General features: G+C 42.9%; 1 protein-coding gene across 6 annotated transcripts in view; it reads right to left on the bottom strand.

Moving 5' to 3' along the window:
* The window catches only part of SORCS1 (sortilin related VPS10 domain containing receptor 1), a 365,332-nt gene that overhangs the window by 62,290 nt on the left and 283,613 nt on the right, over positions 1–19,429 (bottom strand). For all 6 annotated transcript variants that reach the window (XM_028730333.2, XM_028730337.2, XM_028730335.2 and 3 more), the window contains exons 9-12: positions 16,743–16,922; positions 10,103–10,249; positions 5,901–6,003; positions 5,112–5,188 (exon numbers count right to left, since the gene is read on the bottom strand). In XM_028730333.2, the coding sequence (XP_028586166.2) occupies positions 5,112–5,188; positions 5,901–6,003; positions 10,103–10,249; positions 16,743–16,922 (507 nt within the window). The remainder of the gene's footprint in view (positions 1–5,111; positions 5,189–5,900; positions 6,004–10,102; positions 10,250–16,742; positions 16,923–19,429) is intronic.

The raw sequence follows: 19,429 nt of genomic DNA on the forward strand, positions 1-19,429 counted from the left end.
GTTCACCAAAATTTCCAGGGAGAAAGTGTGACTGACTGTTAAACCACTCTTAAGAATTGCCACTGTGAGGGGGGAAGGGGTCTCCTAAAAAATCAGCACTCTTAACAAACTACAGCTCCCAAGATTTTTTGGGGGAAGCCATGACTGTTTAAAATGGTATGATACTGTTCTAAACATATAGTACAAATGGGGCCTTTAAGCATGTGCTGTTTGAAACAAGAAATATGGACTCAGAATAACATGCGCTGTGGGCAAGAATGATTTCTTTTTGATGCTGATACAGCGGTACCTCAGGTTACAAACACTTCAAGTTACAAACTCCACTAACCCGGAAGTAGTACCTCGGGTTGCAAACTTTGCCCCAGGATGAGAACGGAAATTGTGTGCCAGCGGTGTGCGCCAGCGGGAGGCGCCATTAGCAAAAGTGGTTTCTGGTTAAGAACGGACCTTCGGAACGAATTAAGTTTGTAACCCGAGGTACCACTGTATTATCATTATTTGTATTCCCTTTCTCCAAAAATAAAGGCTCAAGGTGATTTACCTGAAAGATAAGGAATTCCTCTTCGACCCACTAGAGGGTCTTGTTCACTAGAGATACCACTTTGGTTTTCAGGAATTAACTCTCCCCCCCCCCCCCAATAAATAAATAAATATATCTATACGTTGTATATGTTTTAAATCAGCAACCATAAATGCATTTGGAGTTCAGCATGCTAGCAATGACCCTCAACATTATATGTTTAGAAGGCTAAGTTATTGTCAGTTCAGCACTTACTCTTTGCTTTGTTAATTCCACTTAAGTATGTACTTGACTCCACTTTACGAGGGTAGTTATTGCACTTTAATTAAACGCCAACTACTTACTAAAAACATATTTACTGATGTGCAACAACCATGCATTGTTGTCCATCTCATTACCTGATTGCCAAAGCTCATTACATGTTTGTACTCAGGCAGGGGGGGACAAAGAATAGAGAGAGGAAGAACTTCTTTGGAAATCGCAATTTCTAGTTGTGTGAGAGTTGAACAGAAGGTTGTTCTTATGAATGGTAACTGATAAGCAGGTATTTTAAAGCTGAAATTCACACATCCTATTGAAATTTATGTGAAATTTATATTTCACAATATAAAAAGTACTAGTGGCAAGATGGGGGTGCGGTGGGGGATGAGTCCAGCAGGAATAGGCTTTGATGTGCTTTGCTTGCCTCATGATCAGGGGATTACTACTGAGTTCATGTCCTGATTTCAGGCTTCTTGATGACCACAATGAGAACAGAATACTGTGCTAAATAAGTCTTTAGTCTTATTTAGCAAGGCTCTTCTTTTGTACTTCTCTCTCTTTCTGGATCAATGCCAGAGTTATTTTTAGCATGTTATTTTTATTCTCTTGTTCATATCAAAAATAGGTAACAAAAGGTGTGATAGGATGGGGATGGGGTTCCTGCCAGAGGGTTTGTTAAATGCTGCTTCGGCTTTAATTCGTTACATGCGTAACTTGTCAAGTCAGCAGAGTGCCAGAGCCCTTCAAAATGGCAACTGCTATTCTCGCTTTCCACTCAGTGATGCTAATGATTGGAGACTGCATCTGAATGCACCCCCCTTATCTCTTGATCAGTGGAGGTGCTGGATTTTATAGAGAGAGACATATCCTAAATAGGCTCACAGATGTGCAGAACAATAAACCACTACATTGCACATCACGCCTAAGTACTGTGTTCTTGGATTTTAAACCTTGCATGGATTATAGTACCAAGAACCTCTGTGAAGCTAATGGTTTCAGGACAAGAAAGGTGCTCCATTTGCCATTCTCACTGTCTCTGACCTGTCTGATGGACCATCTAGACAAGACAGGGGTTGATCTGGCAAGACCGAATTCAGATTCTCAAGGCCACAGCCTCTAGCTGCCCAGTGACTGAAACATTGTTGCACCCAGCATTTAAGAAAAGATTAGACATTCTCTGTGAAATTCAAGATGAACCCATAAACCCTTGTATCTATTCCCAGAATGTATGCAATTCCAGTGTTTAGGCCACAATTCTAGGGCTCCTGAAGGCCTCAGTGGTACCTCTGGTTAAGAACTTAAATCGTTCTGGAGCTCCGTTCTTAACCTGAAACTGTTCTTAACCTGAGGTACCACTTTAGCTAATGGGGCCTCCCGCTGCCGCCATGCGATTTCTGTTCTCATCCTGAGGTAAAGTTCTTAACCCGAGATACTACTTCCGGGTTAGCGGAGTCTGTAACCTGAAGCATTTGTAACCCGAAGTGTTTGTAACCCGAGGTACCACTGTATTTGCAATTGTGGACAGATTTCTGCTGGGGTATTCATGAAATCTGGAAAAAAAAATAATCCCCAAATGTGTGCTGCTTATTGGGGCTGATATTTAGGGCTATTTAAATGTAGCATAAGAAAAAACGGGGGGGGGGGGGGGGCTGCCTTGGACTGTTAGTTTATCTAGTCCATCATCCCTGCCCATGTTGGCTGGGGCTGATGGCTGTTGTGGGTCAAAACAACTGGAGGGCATTAGGTTGGATAAGACTGCATTAGATAGCTATTAAGCTATATCAGCTTTGTATTTTAACAAAAAGCAAGTACTACTGAATTCAAATAAGACCTATTCTAAAAGGTGCTTAGGATTGCAAAGCCTTAGACTACGAATAAGTCCTATTGAAATCAACAGGATTTACTTCTGAGTAGGCATGCATAGGCTTGCACTGTCAAATTTACTTTCTAATTAATACTTTTGTTGGATTTTAGGAGAGGTTTCTATTTGCCTTGATTTCACTGATTATCTTGTGATGGTGTTGGAATCTGCAACATTTTCCGAAGGCTCTGATAACCAAGGAATAGAGTTAGTATGACTTGCATTATAAGTTAATAAGAATATTTTACTGCGAGTAAGGGAATGTAAATAATGAATGACACTTTCCTGTTCTCATAAAATAATAAGAGCAGGAGCAAGGATCAACAAGAGAACCAGAAAGGCAATGAATTAAAATAGAATAGAGGCAAGTATTTATTTAAGCACCTAGACGTCTTAGTTCCTGCTGTAGCTTGGTTGTTAAGAATGTGGTAATGTTATAAAGGGGATATAAAAGATTATGGTAGTGTTATAAAAGGACTGGCTATAATGTTGATAAGAACAGCATCTAGAATTGTATCAGATGAAGGCACTTGAATAAAACATGGGGAGCAGGTAAGCCCTGCCCTGCATAATCAATCACAAAGTGTGCCCATCAACCTTGTTGGGGCCCGCCCCTCTCAAATATTTTATTGGGGGGTTGGGCAAAAGACCTCAGCCCTAGGGGTTGGCTCCTAAGGGCAGGAAGCCCTAGGTTGTGGCTCTGGTTTGGCTTTGTAAAAAGTTTTGAGTCACAGCTCTTGCCATGAAATCTGGAGAGGAAGATTGTTCAATTTAGCCCTTATTATTAAGATTGCCTTCTTACAGAAAATATCAAATGTAAAATGTACAAGCCCTGAATTCCCCCCCCCCAAAAAAAATGAGATTTCCCCCCCCCCACACATTCCAAGCAAATGAACCCAAAGCCATCCAAGGTGCTCAAGAAGTATCTGCTCTGCTGCCTGACGGTTCTCATGAGGATTTGTGCAAGGGTGGCCATCTACACAAGCACTTTGAAAACTCATAAAAGCCCTAATAAATTGCCTTTAAAAGAGTAGCACACAGGTGTTCTGTAAATACAGAAGTCTTACTCCTAATACGGTTGATGTTTTATTAGCTACAAAATGCCTTAAGTTTACTTGCTAAATGTTACTTGTTAAGGTATATCAAGGACATAAACCAGCTAAACATTCTGTGGTTGTGGGGCTGATTCTTATAGCAACTGAAGAAAATTAATATCCTCCAGGTTAGTCAATTTCTGTGGTACCCAAAAGGCCCAAACAGCTTGGCAAGCAGCAGTTATTACAAGAAGCATCCATTTAGACCAGGCATAGGCAAACTTGGTCCTCCAGATGTTTTGGGACTGCAACTCCCATCATCCCTAGCTAACAGGACCAGTGGTCAGGAATGATGGGAATTGTAGTCCCAAAAGATCTGGAGGGCTGAGTTTGCCTTTTTGTTCACAAGATAATCTTTGACTGAATTTACATCATACTTTATATTTATGTTGTTATTTTTTTTCTAACCAATGTGTTGTTTCATTATGATTCTGCTCCTTCAGTAATGGGAGCATGATCCCCTGAACTTGGATCTCACCTTCCCCATGGGTCCTGGAATATGTCAAACTGATCTGGTGATGGATTGCATTTCTTCCAATTTTGTAGCAGTAGCTTCAATTCAATGACCTTTGTTGGGGGTGTGCATATTTTTAGGTTCTACACAGTCATTGTGCAGGTGGAGAATTTGCTACTGGGCAAGATTTCTGCATCTTGAGACTCCTACACTGAGCTTTCATTTGAAGAAACAAAGTACATTTCTAGTTCTTACGACTTCTTCTTTTTTTAAAAAGAAAATTCCATAACGCATAAATCTTGAGGATATAAATGTAATGACTTGTGTTGAAAGACTCTTAAGGAAAATATCATGAGAATACAGATATCAGATGAATACTGAATGAGCACTGAAGAGTAACTCCTACAGACTGAGTCAACTTGCACAGTGAGTTCACAAAGACTGCGTCTCAGTCAGGCTGTGAGAATTTTCTGAATCATATTCAGGGATAACTTCTGTATTTAACCTAAATTTGGCTGTTTGTGACTTTTGGCTGAAGCACCGCCAGAACCAGTGATGCTCATCAGCCCTTGTGCAACAGACTTGCCTAGCTCCCCTCACTCTACAACTCAATGCAGGGGTCCCTTCATCCCAACTTGCATCACTGAGTAGCAGCCACTTCTACTCAAACACATCTCCCCCCCAAAACTCCCCCTCCCATATATATACATGATGTAGAACAAGAAATAATTCCCAGAGTAGCGATTCAAAGAGCAGGAGTGGGCCTGCAACATCTAGAGAGCCATGTGAAATTAGACCGGGGTGGGGAGGAGCGGCACATGCAACTCTGAGCTACAGATTCCCTATCACGGCACAGCTACTTTTTGCAAGTAGTTTACATTACCTGGCCTCCACTGCCAATTGTTTTCATTTGCTACTCACTTGTCTCCACGTGTTTCCAGCATCCGATGAAACAAACATGCTGATATCATTGTCCGACAACTCATTTCCAATATTACCTGTAAAAGAAACCCCACAATTATCTGAAGTTAACAACTTAAGAATGTATATTTTTGGTTTGATAAGCACACCACATGGCCAATTTAGTACCATAAGTGAATCCTGATGCTAAGCATTTATACAGAGCTTTCAAACATTATGTTTAAAGTGCACTATGTGGTGACAACAAACCTGTAAGATAAATCAGTACTGTTTTCATGACGTTCAATTCCTGCACTGTAGGGTTTGGACTAAATGACTCTCCAATTCTATGATTCTATGATGATGGTGGGGAACTAGAAAGTGAGAGACTATGACCTGTTCAGGCCTCTATGATATGTTCAGCCCTCTAGTGTCAGAGGTGAGATTACAAGCCTTGTGACCACTATTCCACATGAACTGCAGTTTGAAGAGTTCAACTCTCAGTCTAAAAAGTGATGTAGACACGGTTGTTGAACAGTTCATTTATCCAGTCTGTATAACATTTACTGCACATGTAACTTGTTAAGATAGAGTTGTACATTTATCCACTCCATGTTTACAGTATCTCCAGGCTTTGTCTTGCACATGGGACCTTAGTATGTTTGTTGTTTGAATGGTTATAAGTCTATCTCTATTATAGCTATTATTCTAGTAAATTTGGTTTTATACTTATAAGCCAGTTTGTGGTGTTGTTGTTTTGTTGTAAAAAGTGATGCAGACATCTATACATAGAACTGAAACATTTCCTACCAGAAGCCACAATGATGCCTGGAGCAGTATCTCGACTGGCAATGTTGCCTGAAGTGTATGGATTTTCTGAAACCTTCAGGTGCAGGTGAAGGGAACAATAGGGCTTGGGGAAACAAAAGAGAAAATGCATGTAAGTAGTAGAGAGCATAGGGTAGACTTTCCAAAGACACTTCAGAGGGAATCTCCAGTTTGAAGTTGCTAAACTGTAATTTATTAAGAAGTTCAATTTTATTCATTTGGGTCTAAATGGAGAAAATGATTTTCCTTCCATCCCCTAAGCACTTTGTTTGATTTATTAAGGAATGCTAAGATGACTGTGTTACTACCAATAACTGCCACTGTGAAAAATATTTTTGCATACATTTAGGCTATAACTGAATTCTCACAAATTGTACTTTAAAAAATAAATTAAAAACCCACTCTTATTTAACTGCAGACTTTACATTTCCCCCCTTTACACCATTGTGTTTGTGTGTTTGTGTGACTGACAACTGAGGATCACACCCCATGCATTTGATGAAATTGAATCCAGCTCACAAGTCTTTAAGGTGCCACAATAGCCATTGTTCTTAAATCACTTGTATGCTTAAGGAGGCTCCACATATTCAGCAGCTGCTAAAAGCAGCGACTGTGTCAATCAGCTGTTTGCCAAAGATGTTGTGGCAATGTCCTACCTGAACACCTTAAAGGATCACACAGACGTGTGTGTGTGTGTGTGTGTGTGTGTGTGTGTGTGTGCGCGCGCGCGTGTGAAGGCTCTGTGTGCCTAAGAAATCCATGCATAGCAACCATTAGGCATGTCTCCAAATCCACCTGCTGCCATTCACATGTGACCTTTAGCTGGTGTTGAAGCAACGTTCTCACTGCACTGAAATCAACAGCAAAAATCCTTTTCATCTCATGAGTGTTAGCTATTGTTTTAAAATTTTAAGTTTAGAACAGAAAGAGGTATTTCCCCTATCAAACAATATACCACTGCCAGCCTAAGACCGAAGCAAAAGTCAAGGTGATGCCCCTTCACCTAGCATTCTATTCTACATATGGAAGCTGACCAGACCAGGCCCTCCAACACACCTGGGGATGACAGGCTACCACAGGGGGTGAAGGGCACCCCACACAGAGATTTGCCCTCCAACAGGCTGGATAGCTCAGTTGGTTAGAGCATGGTCCAGTTAACACCAAGGTTTCAGGCTTGATGCCTGTATGGGACAGCTGCTTATTCCTGCATTGCAGGGATGATCCTCAGGGTCCCTTCCAACTCTACAATTCCATGATTCTATAACATCTGTCCCTGTTGATTCACCAAGCCACCTGGCACCTGCTGGTTGCCTGCTTAAACAAATGGATATAAGCAGAGTAATGGATGAATGGTGCCTGATGAACTGTTTGGCCTGAGCTGTTTGCCTCCCTGCCTGCCTGCTTGCTCAGTCAGAGACCTTTCTCAATGGCATGGTCTGTGACACAGTGGGAGAAGGCAGCCAGGTAAAGCAGCCAGCCAAACCCAGTACAATTATTGTCACCAGGAGGGCACTGATGCTACTGTCCCCTGCATCTGAAGCCTACCATCTGCCTAATAGCAGGTCTCCTCTTAGTTCTTGTTTGTTTGTTTTTAAATATACTTATGACATTAGATCCAGAGAGCAAACAGAGGGATACCTTCCTGCTTCCAGTGATGCTTTATCATTATTATTATTATTATTATTATTATTATTATTATTATTATTTTACAGAGAGGGAACAGCTATCTTTCTCCCAACACACAGCAAAGCTCTATCATAACTAAAAAAAATCTGTAGCATCTCTCCAATGCGGTTGCTGGCAGCAGGTGGCAGGAAGAGAAGAACAGTGAATGCAAATAATAAAAACAAGGGCATATCCTCTTCATTCCTAATGCCCGGGGTTGTAATGTTCTCCAGAGGCTAGCATAATCCCTCAAAGATCAAAACAATCTCAGTGGCTACACATGCAAAAAGCCTACCAAGGTTACTTCCCAACCTGTTATTTACTCAGTTAATAAATAACCGCAAAAGCCACTGGGAAGCAGATTACCACTAAATGCCAACAAGCTTTGTATCAGATGATTCATTCCCCCGCCTGCCCAATGCAAGGTGAGACCCCTGGGAACAAAAGTGTTCTTCATGTTCTTCAGCATTTATGCCTCTTCAGAGAGGCTTTCAGTATGGTGAAGTCAATATGGTGTGTGCTGCCAAGAGGTGAGTAGGATACCAAGCACTGGGAGGTAGGGTGTGATCTCTTGTTGATGTCACAAAAGGCAACACAAAAGAGATGGGGGTGAAGCAAGCAAGCAAGCAAGCAGAGCAGAGCAGAGCAGAGCAGAGCAGAATCAAATGAATGAGCCTGTCACTACACAAGAACAATATACCAAACACCATAACAGTAACTGACAGCCTTGCAAGGGTCACACATTGTAGCAATCCAACTGGGGATGTTACAAAGCAGCAAACTCGGTGGGCTGAAGAGCATCTGCAAAAGGCATGAAGACTTATGTGCCTTGATAATGTTATCTATTCTGAAGGGCAAGCTGGGAAACACATCTTTAAAAACCAAACTCATACACACCACCACTTCCCTGGCATGTTTAAACCATGAGCAATTTGAAGTAATTTACTCAGCACTGCAACCCAGTTGAGGTAACTGCCTCCTCAGTCTCTCTCCTTTTAATACTTTCATATTGGGCGGTTTAAGACTGCTGCTGTATTTTACAGGGTAAAAGTTTAACGCAACTCTCCCCTACTTTGCTGTGATGGGCACAGCACAAGCTGAACTTTTGCTGGCGTGTTTTGCTCCCCTTCCTCCTTTCTGAGGCCTATGGGAATTCTCTGCCCTATCTTCGCGGTCTTCTCTGAATCTCTTACACCTGCCATTTGACAGACTTCCACGCAATATGATGACCCTTTATGTATATGTTGGAGGAAAAGTTCTACCCTCTCCTTCTTAAGTACCCTTGAGGACCACAAGATGGCAGACAAATCCTGATCGGGTGAGGAGCAAAGAAGCGCAGACTAGCCAAGAAACTTTAGGAGAAATGAAAAGTAGATGTGGGGAGAGAAGTCTTGCAAGGCTGACACATCTCTACAGAATTCAGCTTCATTTTCCTGATCCTAATCTTTACATGTATAATCAAGAGTAAGCTAGGCATTCTGCCCTTTATGCAATAGCTTCAAATATCTGCCTAGAGTACATATGCAATGCTATGGCACTTGCTCTGGTCCCAGATTGTTGTGAGCTGTTTAAAGTGCAAGAGCCCAGGTGGGTTTCCTTGTCCTTCTCGGGGTTAGGGGTAAATATTTGAACTCATCACCATACAGAATTGCTCTGATAGTGCATCTTCACTATTGGATTGACAGCAGGGCACTGGGACAGTCCAAGAGGTGTTAATTAGGTTGGTCTGCTGAAATGAGTTAGTGAGGTGCATGTGACTGAAGAAAAGGGAAATATACAGCCTTTCATGAACAGCCATTCACCGTTAAGAACGGTGGTCTGTTCTTAACCTGAAACTGTTCTTAACCTGAGGTACCACTTTAGCTAATGGGGCCTCCCGCTGCCACGGCACTGCCAAAGCATGATTTCTGTTCTCATCCTGAAGCAAAGTTCTTAACCCAAGGTACTATGTATATCTGGGTTAACGGAGTCTGTAACTTGAAGCGTCTGTAGCCTGAAGTGTCTGTAACCCGAGGTACCACTGTATTTGTTTCTATTTTAAGCAAAGGTCCTACATATCCTTTTTAGAGAGAATAAGATTATGAGACAAGAAGTCACACATTTTACCACAAGTTATTGTGTAGATTTCCATATCATCATCTGGTACTATTATTCGCACCAGGGTCACCCTAAGATATCTAAGCATACAAATATCCAATTTGTCTCCCATTTGCACCTACAAAGAACTCCCTCTTGCCATCTCGTGTTCTGACTTGGCACAAAGTCCATCCTATATTGCCAAAACTGAATGCATCAGGGAAAAGTTTCAGTAATGCACATGCTCCCCCCTTAAATACAATAACGGCTTGATTCTCATTCCAGAGATGCTAGAAACCTCCATAATGGAGTTTTCACATAGTATGTACTACTGGGGAAGAGGCAACCCTGGAGGAAGATGCATTTATTTTTAATGGATCATGTCATTCTGTTGTCACAAAAAGCCACCCCCTGCCCCATTGTCCCCACAAACCTTCACTTACCAGGAGGCAATGAACAGAGTTTCCTCTCAGATCTGTGTCTGGGGCCTGTAGCAAGTGCCAGTCTCTTCCTTTATTGTAGGTGATGAAAGTTTTCACTTGGTTGTCAATCTTCTTGTTAGCCAAGAACATTCCCTTTATCCCTGCTACCTAGGAAAAATTGGCATGGCTGAAAAACAGATAAATTTGACACAGATTGTGCATGCATTGTTACCTGTCAAATCCAGCTTTGGGGTATGGTGTATAGCCTGAGTATACAGCAGACTCTTGGGTGAAAAATGCATCAAAGGCCGCCTTTATAAACCACAGGCTAGAAAAGGAATAACATAAGACACCACTGTGGATTCAAAGTTCAGACACTGTAAGGGAGGGTTTTGGCAATGAAAAGTCATGAAACAAAGATGGGAACATAATGGTCTGGATATGATGGTAAGTTAACTGAATGAATCCCAAGTAATGAAAGTTCCCCATTTCCTTCTGACTCTTGCACCCCCTTGTGCCTTGTGGAGGGCAACTTCCTTTCCGGATGGGGTACAAGGGGTTGCCAGCAAAGGTGGAAATGGTCCAAAGTTTTAATACTTTGAGTCCTAAGGTAAGTGATGTTAAGGAAGTTCATGAAAGTTCCCCATCCAGTAGCCTTGTACCTCATCTCACATCCTTCAGGAGGCTCCCTTAGCTTGTTTAGAGCACACATGTGGCTGTAGGAGGAAGGAGCTGGGCAATTTGTCTCCTATGAATTTCCTTAATTTAGCTAAGTCCCTGGAAATTTTTGGTTGTACCATATAAGACACAGTAGTTGGTTGGTGTGTGTGTGATTAGCTCCCTCTTACAGTTGCTACTGGAGAAGAAGCCAAAGCAAATATGGAGGTTCCTGGAGGTTCCTGCCTTGCTGGGTCAGGCTACCACCATATTGTTTTGTGAGATAGCTATTCAGATGCTTCTAGGAAGCCCAGAAAAGGGCACAGATAGCCTTTCCTTCCCTAGCAATGGAAGAATATTGCCTCAGAACTATTCACCACCAAGCCTTTGATAGACTTATCTTCCATAGTCTGATCCTCCTTTAAAAGGCTACCCACAGCATCCAAGGGCTTGCTGTAGTTGCCTCCTGCATTGCAGATTCTGCACTGTGGAGGAGGTTGAGTTAGATGACATGCAAGTTCCCTTCCAGCTCCATTATTCAACAATTCGGTGAAGCCATTGGCCAGAAACACATGTTGTTCTCTCTCTCTTTTTTCCCCTGCGGAAGCAGTCACGTCGTCAAGCAGCTCCCTTAGGTCTAAACTTCAAATTAATGAAATGGAAAGAAAAGCAAGTTCAAGGCCTTCGGAAGAGACACAAAGATGGTTTACAAATTTGAAAAGGGCAATTTGTTCAGCTCTAAATAAAACTGAATGGGATGCAAGAAGCAACATGAGAAACAGCTTTGCTTTGTCAAACAGGTCTGGCTTTCCCTATGTGCTGGAAATCAATAGCACAATATCTACAGCAGCATGACAGACAACCTGTCACTGTGCCAATTGCTAGGTTTGCAGGAGGATGAGAGGGGAGGGCTAAAACTTTTGTCTTTCAGCAGAGTGTTTCTGGTTCCTGCAACACGAACTGCTCCCTTGGCAGGGGAGTACAAGAACTGATACATAATGTCACCCAAGGGGCCTTTTTCTTCTCTGCTGTTATTATTTAATTGGCACCCAGCTGCAAAGTATTGTAGCAGCAGGAAAAGTTACTTGCATTTTAACTTCGGTTCTTAATGACGATCTGAAGAAGAAACACAAATAGAAGCTGAATGGGGGCAGTTCCTTTCTTAGCACATGAGGCAGGCAGCGTAGAGGCAGGAGGTGGGACACACACGCCCCCGATGTTATAATTTATACTTAGAGTATGCCTATGAACATGCAATCTGTGTACATGTCCTGAACAATGTCAGGTATGGTAGCAGGAGTTTGGGGACATTTTTTTAAAGCAGTAGGAATGCAAGATGCGGTTGAAACTATCACATACACATTATGGTGGTGTGGAGCCTCGTTTATTGCAGCCCAAAGGAACTTGTAACACATGAGTGTCAGGAAATGCCAAAAGAGATGGGCACAGTTCAATGGCAGGGCATGTCCTGTGCATCCAAAAGGTTCTGGGTTCAGTTCCCAGGATCTCCAGGTAGAACTAAGTGAGACCATCTCCCTTGAAATCCCGGAGCGCCACTGCCAATCTGTATAGACATTACTGAGCCAGATGGACCAATGGTCTGACTTGGTATAAGGGAGCTCCCTGTGTTCTTATGTACTTCTGAACTTTGCTGTAACTTGGTCTTTGCGGAATGACTTATAAGGAGGGGTTACATTAACCAGACTTGCTTTCTTCAACCTCCCTCCAAGTTGCTTTCACCAGGATGAAAGGAAGCTAAAACACAGTTATTGAGTCTCCCACAAGCCCCAGTGAAGTCAAGATTCGTTTTCAAACTGTATGCTGAAATCTTGGGGAAATTTCTAATGTGTGCATGTCTAGCAGGGTGTGAGTTTGAAAGGGAAAGTACTCCAAAGGAGGCAAAAAGTACTGTGCTCCAACTCCTGCCCCAACTCTGTTTGTAACTTTCTTTCCTGTTATTTTGATACAATTGTGCTTTGCTCTCATGCTTCTCTCTGTGGGAGATGCTAGTCATGAAAGACTAAACAGCATTTTATATATCAGGTAGAAAAATGTTCTGAATTTCTGTGACTCCGTCTTTTATGATGCTAGTCATAAATCTTTTCTCGGAGTGAGAAGGCACAAGCCACCTTGGAAAGTGCTTTCCCGCAATGTTAGTGCACAGATGCAATGCAATCTTATCTTGTTCACTTGGAAGAAGGTACAACTCCTTAGTAAAGGCCTTCCCACATGCACCATTTAGAGTGGTACAGTTGCTGTTTTTGACCTGATGTTTTAATGGATTTGCAGCTGGATTTGCAGCTGATTGTCTGCATCTTTGGTCACATGTTGCTATTATTAGGGAGTAAGTGCAGAGCATTCCTTTGCACACTAATGATAGGTTGAACCCAAAAGCAGAAAAATTCTGTGGCTTTAGTCACACCCTGTATACACCCTCCATGTCCCTCAAGCCAGTAAATTGTTGGAGTTATAAGCATGTGCATGGATTAGCCCTTTTGTAGTTTTTATTTATTTAATGCCAAGGATTCCAGAATTCTAGGGGACGTGGGTGGCGCTGTGGTCTAAACCACTGAGCCTAGGGCTTGCCGATCGGAAGGTCGGTGGTTCAAATCCCTGTGACAGGGTGAGCTCCCATTGCTTGGTCCTAGCTCCTGCCCACCTAGCAGTTTGAAAGCACGTCAAAGTGCAAGTAGATAAATAGGTACCGCTCCGGCGGGAAGGTAAATGGCGTTTCTGTGTGCTGCTCTGGTTCGCCAGAAGTGGCTTAGTCATGCTGGCCACATGACCTGGAAAAACACTCTGCAGACAAACACCGGCTCCATCGGCCAGTAAAGTGAAATGAGCACCCAACCCCAGAGTCATTCGTAACTGGACTTAACTGTCAGGGGTCCTTTAACTTTACCTTTTTTATTCCTGAATTCTAATCTTGTAGGAGTATAGGAGATTAGAAAAGGAACTATGGCAAACTATGGTAGTCATGATGAGATTTTGCTGGCAGCTAGGAATTGCCATCACAGGCAGTGCTCTGTCTGTTATATCTCTTCATTGAATTCAGCTCAGATGCCTGACAGCTCACACAGGTCAGAGGGAAGTGGCACAAAACAGCCATCTCCCAAACCACACTCACCAACCCCTTCGCATAGAAACCAGGATGGTTCCTGCACAAACTTCTGTTCTGGATCTTTCACAGAAGTTTCATTACTTTGTGGGGTTTGGAGCATGTTATTCTGGTATACCAGCTGAAGAAGAAGAAGAAAGAAGAAGAAGAAGAAGAAGAAGAAGAGGAGGAGGAGGAGGAGGAGGAGGAGGAGGAGGAGGAGTTTGGATTTGATATCCCACTTTATCACTACCCGAAGGAGTCTCAAAGCAGCTAAGAGGCTGAGAGACTTCAAAGAAGTATGACTAGCCCAAGGTCACCCAGCAGCTGCATGTGGAGGAGCGGAGACGCGAACCCGGTTCACCAGATTACGAGTCTACCGCGCTTAACCACTACACCACACTGGCTCTGAATAATGGCAACATTGTGTGGCAGCACTCCAAAAAATCCAAACCCAGGAAACTGCACCACCATAAATGGTAGAAAGGTCCTAAATGTATTTAAGGCTGACTTTGATGCTTTCTGTTTTCCATTGCATTTGTATTGTGTCTTTCAGATTGTAAACCTGTGGTCAGGAATTGTCTTTAAAAAAATAATAATAATAAAAATCAATTTCCACAGTAAATGTATTATAATTAAGAGGTTGGGGAAAGCTGGCTGAGGACAATATGCTTTTTGACGAATACCCATGAGCATTTTTAGAACTGTCACCACCTTTCCCCACCCATGCAGCCTCTGATTTCCCCCCTCTATTTTCTACATCTTTCTAATCCATCCATGGATCCCCCCCTCCCCTCCCTGCTATCTCTTCTTTATCTTCATTTACCTCTAAGCACTCATCATTCATTGCAATCCTGTTGGGAGACTTGCACTGGATGGCTTTCAGCTCATCCCCAGTCAGAACAATCAGATTGAAGGGAACGCTTTGTGCCAGCCTTGGTGTCAGCCAATATTCTTTCTATCTAGGCAATCAGCAGATACGACATGACCAGTCTGATCACATCAATTTCAATCCAGACTGCTATGAACTGTCAGCCTAATAATACAGAAGCTTTTCATTCGATCCCTCCTCCTTCCCCCTCTTGGGATGTAGGACACTTTTACATAATGCAGTGAAACCACTCCTCAACCTGATGGTAATGGGAAGCAACAGCCTTTTCAACAGCCTGCCAAAGCTTGGGGTGGGGGAATTAATGGGGGGGTTGGGGGGGGAGAGAAAGAAAGAAATCATCCTCAGTGTGATCAGGAAATGACATGACTATTCCTTCCCAGTTTTGTCTGCTTTTAAACACTGCCCATTCAAGCTTCCTGGATGGTTGTGTCAAGGTGCTTACCTGTAAAAGATGTTCTAAGTCACGTGCAAAAGTCAAAGTCAATCCACCTAGGGAATTTCACATTGAGGTAGACAGCACAGGGATTCTGCTTTTCGGTCTGTACCACATTTTTCTATAGAGCAGGGGTGGTCAGATGGAAACCTTGCACAATTTTATCCAGCGCCTGGTGGTTTTACTCAAAGCTTGGCAAAACGTTTGCCCCCAGTCTCACTCCTAAGTCAAGCGTGTTTCAAAATGGTAACAGTTGGAGATAGTGTACCCTTTGACTTTGGAGTCTTGATGCAGTTCCTGAGTGCAAGTTCTCAGTAACTGAACATTCCTGACTATGAGGTGGAACTTCCTCTGTTATACAGGCTGGCTGTCCACATAAAGGATAGTTGATATGGAAGAATGCAGAAGTCCAAGGCTATTGTCTAGAAAGGAGAGTGGTCCTCAAAAGTGAGAGGCTCAGTTCGACTGGAATTTTGTACATGCCCTGGGACTATGAGGTTATTTTGGATTTGCTCAAAGCAATGCGTTTAGCACTACTGCAGGTAATCAGAGGGAGATACAGCAGTTCAAGTTAAGTATACTTCTCTCAGGGGAAGTTCCTATTATTCCCACCAAATATTCTCTCCATAGTCACTGCTATGCAGGGGATTTTTCTTGCAATACCCAATATGCACAATTATGATTATGAAAGTGCAAGCCTAATCAGTTCCCATAATTTCTATCCTATATAATGCAAGCAGGCACCCTTATTTAGCTTTCATTAACTCAGGTCAGTAATGGATGCAGCCTCTTGCAAGCATCTTTCCATGGGTAATTGGTCCATATTGATGTTTCTTGGTAAATATTTTCACATTTCCTCATAAGGGGCATGTCAGTCACCTGACTGCAAGTTCTGATTGTCCAGAGACCCCTTGTAACTTCCTGTCTTCTTTCTAGTGGGAAAATTACATTGTGAAATCTACTGGCAGATCGCTCTTTGGGCAATATCCAGCTAAACTATTTTTCTAGATACCACCCAATGTCATTTATTGATCTTGTTCTATCCAGCCCTGTCCTTAACGAAATCACCCTTTGTATTGGAGCTAATGCCTGTCTAATTTCTATAGCTGTGTACTTCTCAGTCCCCATTTTGTTCAGTATTCTGCTCAAGGGACACCTCCACTTTGTTAAGCTTTCTGCAATCCTCCACAAGGGTGTTCCATGCTGCTCTTTTCCAAGGCTGCTCCAACTCCAAAGATGCCTGCAGGAGTCAGAATTCTTCTTTAGCCCAGACAGAAACTTGTCTCCTTTCCTTTTTAGAATCTATGCCAGAGAGATCCCTGAACCTAGCTGTGACCGTGCACCCTCAAGTCTTGGTGAAACTCAGGATACTGCTTCTCTTTAGCACCTCTTCACTGGGAAAGGCAGTTACGAGTGGAGATGAATGTGGCCCTTGTGCAACATGATTTACCCAACTCTTGTCAGAAAGAGAACACATTCTGCACCCACAGAAACGTCCAGCTACACTGGGCACCCCAGCCTTAGTGGGGGATTTTTGTGTGTGCATAAACTAGAGGTGACAATGTGCCCTATTGTCACATACCTCATAGAGGTCTATCATCACATTGCCCTCCAGGTCTCGGCTGCTCTTGACATTTTCCAAAGCCAGGGTGAAGTAGACCCCTCGGGTATCAGAGATGTAGAGATTATACGTATCGTTCTGGTTCCATTCCTGGACTGCAGCAAACACCTGATTCTCATCAGTGCTGATGACGTGCATGTCCTGGGGGAGAAAGCACAGAGAGAAGCATCATTGTCGGGCATCTCACTTGTCTCTGCTCCAAGGGCAAGGCAGGGTAAGCCTCGTGGAGGAAGGCAGAGATTCATTATGAAGTCTAATCAGAAACCAAAGTCAATCTACTTGCATGTGCACATGCATATTTTACACATTCTCTCTTCTTCAGATATATGCACAGTAATAATGAATTGAGGACACATTAAGTGAACATTTACACTGGTGATGGTATTGTACAGTAGCAATGGAGGATGAGTGTATTAAAAGAAACGTAGAATATTAATTCCTTTCTGTCCTTCAACAGTTTGAGAAAATTCTTCAATTAGGAACCACCGTTCATTATGGTAAAGGAAATGCCATAGGCTAGGGATTCTCAAACTTTCTATGTCCAGGGTCCTTTTGCGAGCTGGTTCACTCACAAAATGGTGGTGCAAGAGCAGAGTCAGCAACGACATGGAGGTGGCAACTGCCGTAGCCAGCAGTAGGTTACTAACATTATTTTCTCTTGATGGGACCTAATTGGTCTTTGGGAAATTGCTAAAATCTTTGCCACAGTGATTTCCCAGTGGAGACAAGTTATATACTTCAGCATTCCTCAAGTTAATAGGAAGCATTGTTTCTGGAGATAGTCTAACTCACCCTCCCCAATTTAGGCAGAATTTGCTGATTCAGAGGATCTAGAGGGTAGAAGTCGTCAAAAATTAGACACCCTATGCCTGCATGCCTCTCACAGTATTATTACTAATATTATTTCCCTCCCCCCCCCCCCACTTCTCATTTTCCTTTCATATATAATTTCAAACCTAGCCCTACCTCTAAACAACCAATTTCCTCCATCCCTCCTCTTGGTGCCTTTTACATTCATTTCTTCCTAAAATAGCTTCCCTCTTTTACAACCTTCTTCTCTGTTCTGAGATTATTAATACAACTTTAAAAATATTGACTTTGTATCTCCCATATACTCCCCCATTGTATTTCCTGCAATGTCCCCACCAGTTGTTCTGCCTCAGTGGAGGGAAGAGAAGCTTCATGACTCAGCAGGAGACTGAGCAGGAATAAAGGATGAGCAGGGTGTAGGTATACACAAATGTGACATGGAGGAGCCAGAAGACTCTACAGCAGTCCCAAAGGCTTCTGATTTTCCTCTCCCTCAGTCTATGCAACCCTTTTGCTTCCCTCCTTGCCATTCTCTCTTTCCTCACACTCAGCCAGCCAAATTGCTCATATCCGCTTTTTCCTTTCCTTTCCCCTCACCCAACTTTGCATGCTATAGCTTCACTTGCTAACTAACTGCTGCTCCTAGTCATGCCTATGTAGTGTGCATGTGTGGGGAGCTGCTGCCTCTAGAGTCAGTTAAACCTAAAGGCTACTGCACTACTAGGGAGCAGGCTGCAACACTGAGGCCTGGCTGGAGGTTCCTGGGCCACAGTTTGAGCAATGCTACATAGGCAGTCAAGTAATCATGTGCTTATCCCTGTATTACCATACTCAAACCTAGATATGTAGGGAAAGGGGATCTGTGCGTCATTCCAGGTGAATTAAAACAGTAGGGATGATGATGATTCCAAAAATGAGGTTGCATTCTAGCATCCACTTGCAGACTGGACACAATGGTGCTTCCTTATGAGTAAGCATGTACAGGACTGGGTTGCACATGACTAAGTAATTGTGAAATCTGTAAATCCAGCAGTGTCAAACAGCATATTAAATGTACTTGAGAATTCTTTAAATGTCTGACTTTCTAAGCTCCTTTTTTAAAAAAAAATAAAAAATGTGTTTGCTGTTAAATTAAAATGTGCAGATCAGATTAACTGTTGTGCTGCTTCGGTCCCCTATTGGTTATGTGGATACTTACAAAGCAATGTCTTTAATTTCTTGTACTATTGTACCTCATAAAGATTTTTGCAGGAAAGCCCCCCAAACTAATGCTACGGTAGCATTTTGCTGTTCCAAGACATACACGTCTGTCCTCGGTGTCTAATTAATACGTATCTGCATTTTTAACACAGATGACCTTAACCTATTTTTCTAGCAGCTCAAACGTTAACAAATAAATGATGACTAAAAATCCAGAAATAAAAATCTTTCCATGGAACAATTAAAGGAAAAAGAGAAAATAAGACTTGCATCATTGAACTAGTTGCCACAAAGCTCTTTATCTACATTTAAAGGTAAAGGTACCCCTGCCCGTACGGGCCAGTCTTGACAGACTCTAGGGTTGTGCGCCCATCTCACTCAAGAGGCCGGGGGCCAGCGCTGTCCAGAGACACTTCCGGGTCACGTGGCCAGCGTGACATCGCTGATCTGGCAAGCCAGAGCCGCACACGGAAACGCCGTTTACCTTCCCGCTAGTAAGCGGTCCCTATTTATCTACTTGCACCCGGGGGTGCTTTCAAACTGCTAGGTTGGCAGGCGCTGGGACCGAACAATGGGAGCGCACCCCGCCGCGGGGATTCGAACCGCCGACCTTTCGATTGGCAAGCCCTAGGCGCTGA

The sequence above is a fragment of the Podarcis muralis genome, chromosome 6, assembly GCF_964188315.1.
Source record: "Podarcis muralis chromosome 6, rPodMur119.hap1.1, whole genome shotgun sequence".
NCBI classification, from domain to species: domain Eukaryota; kingdom Metazoa; phylum Chordata; class Lepidosauria; order Squamata; family Lacertidae; genus Podarcis; species Podarcis muralis.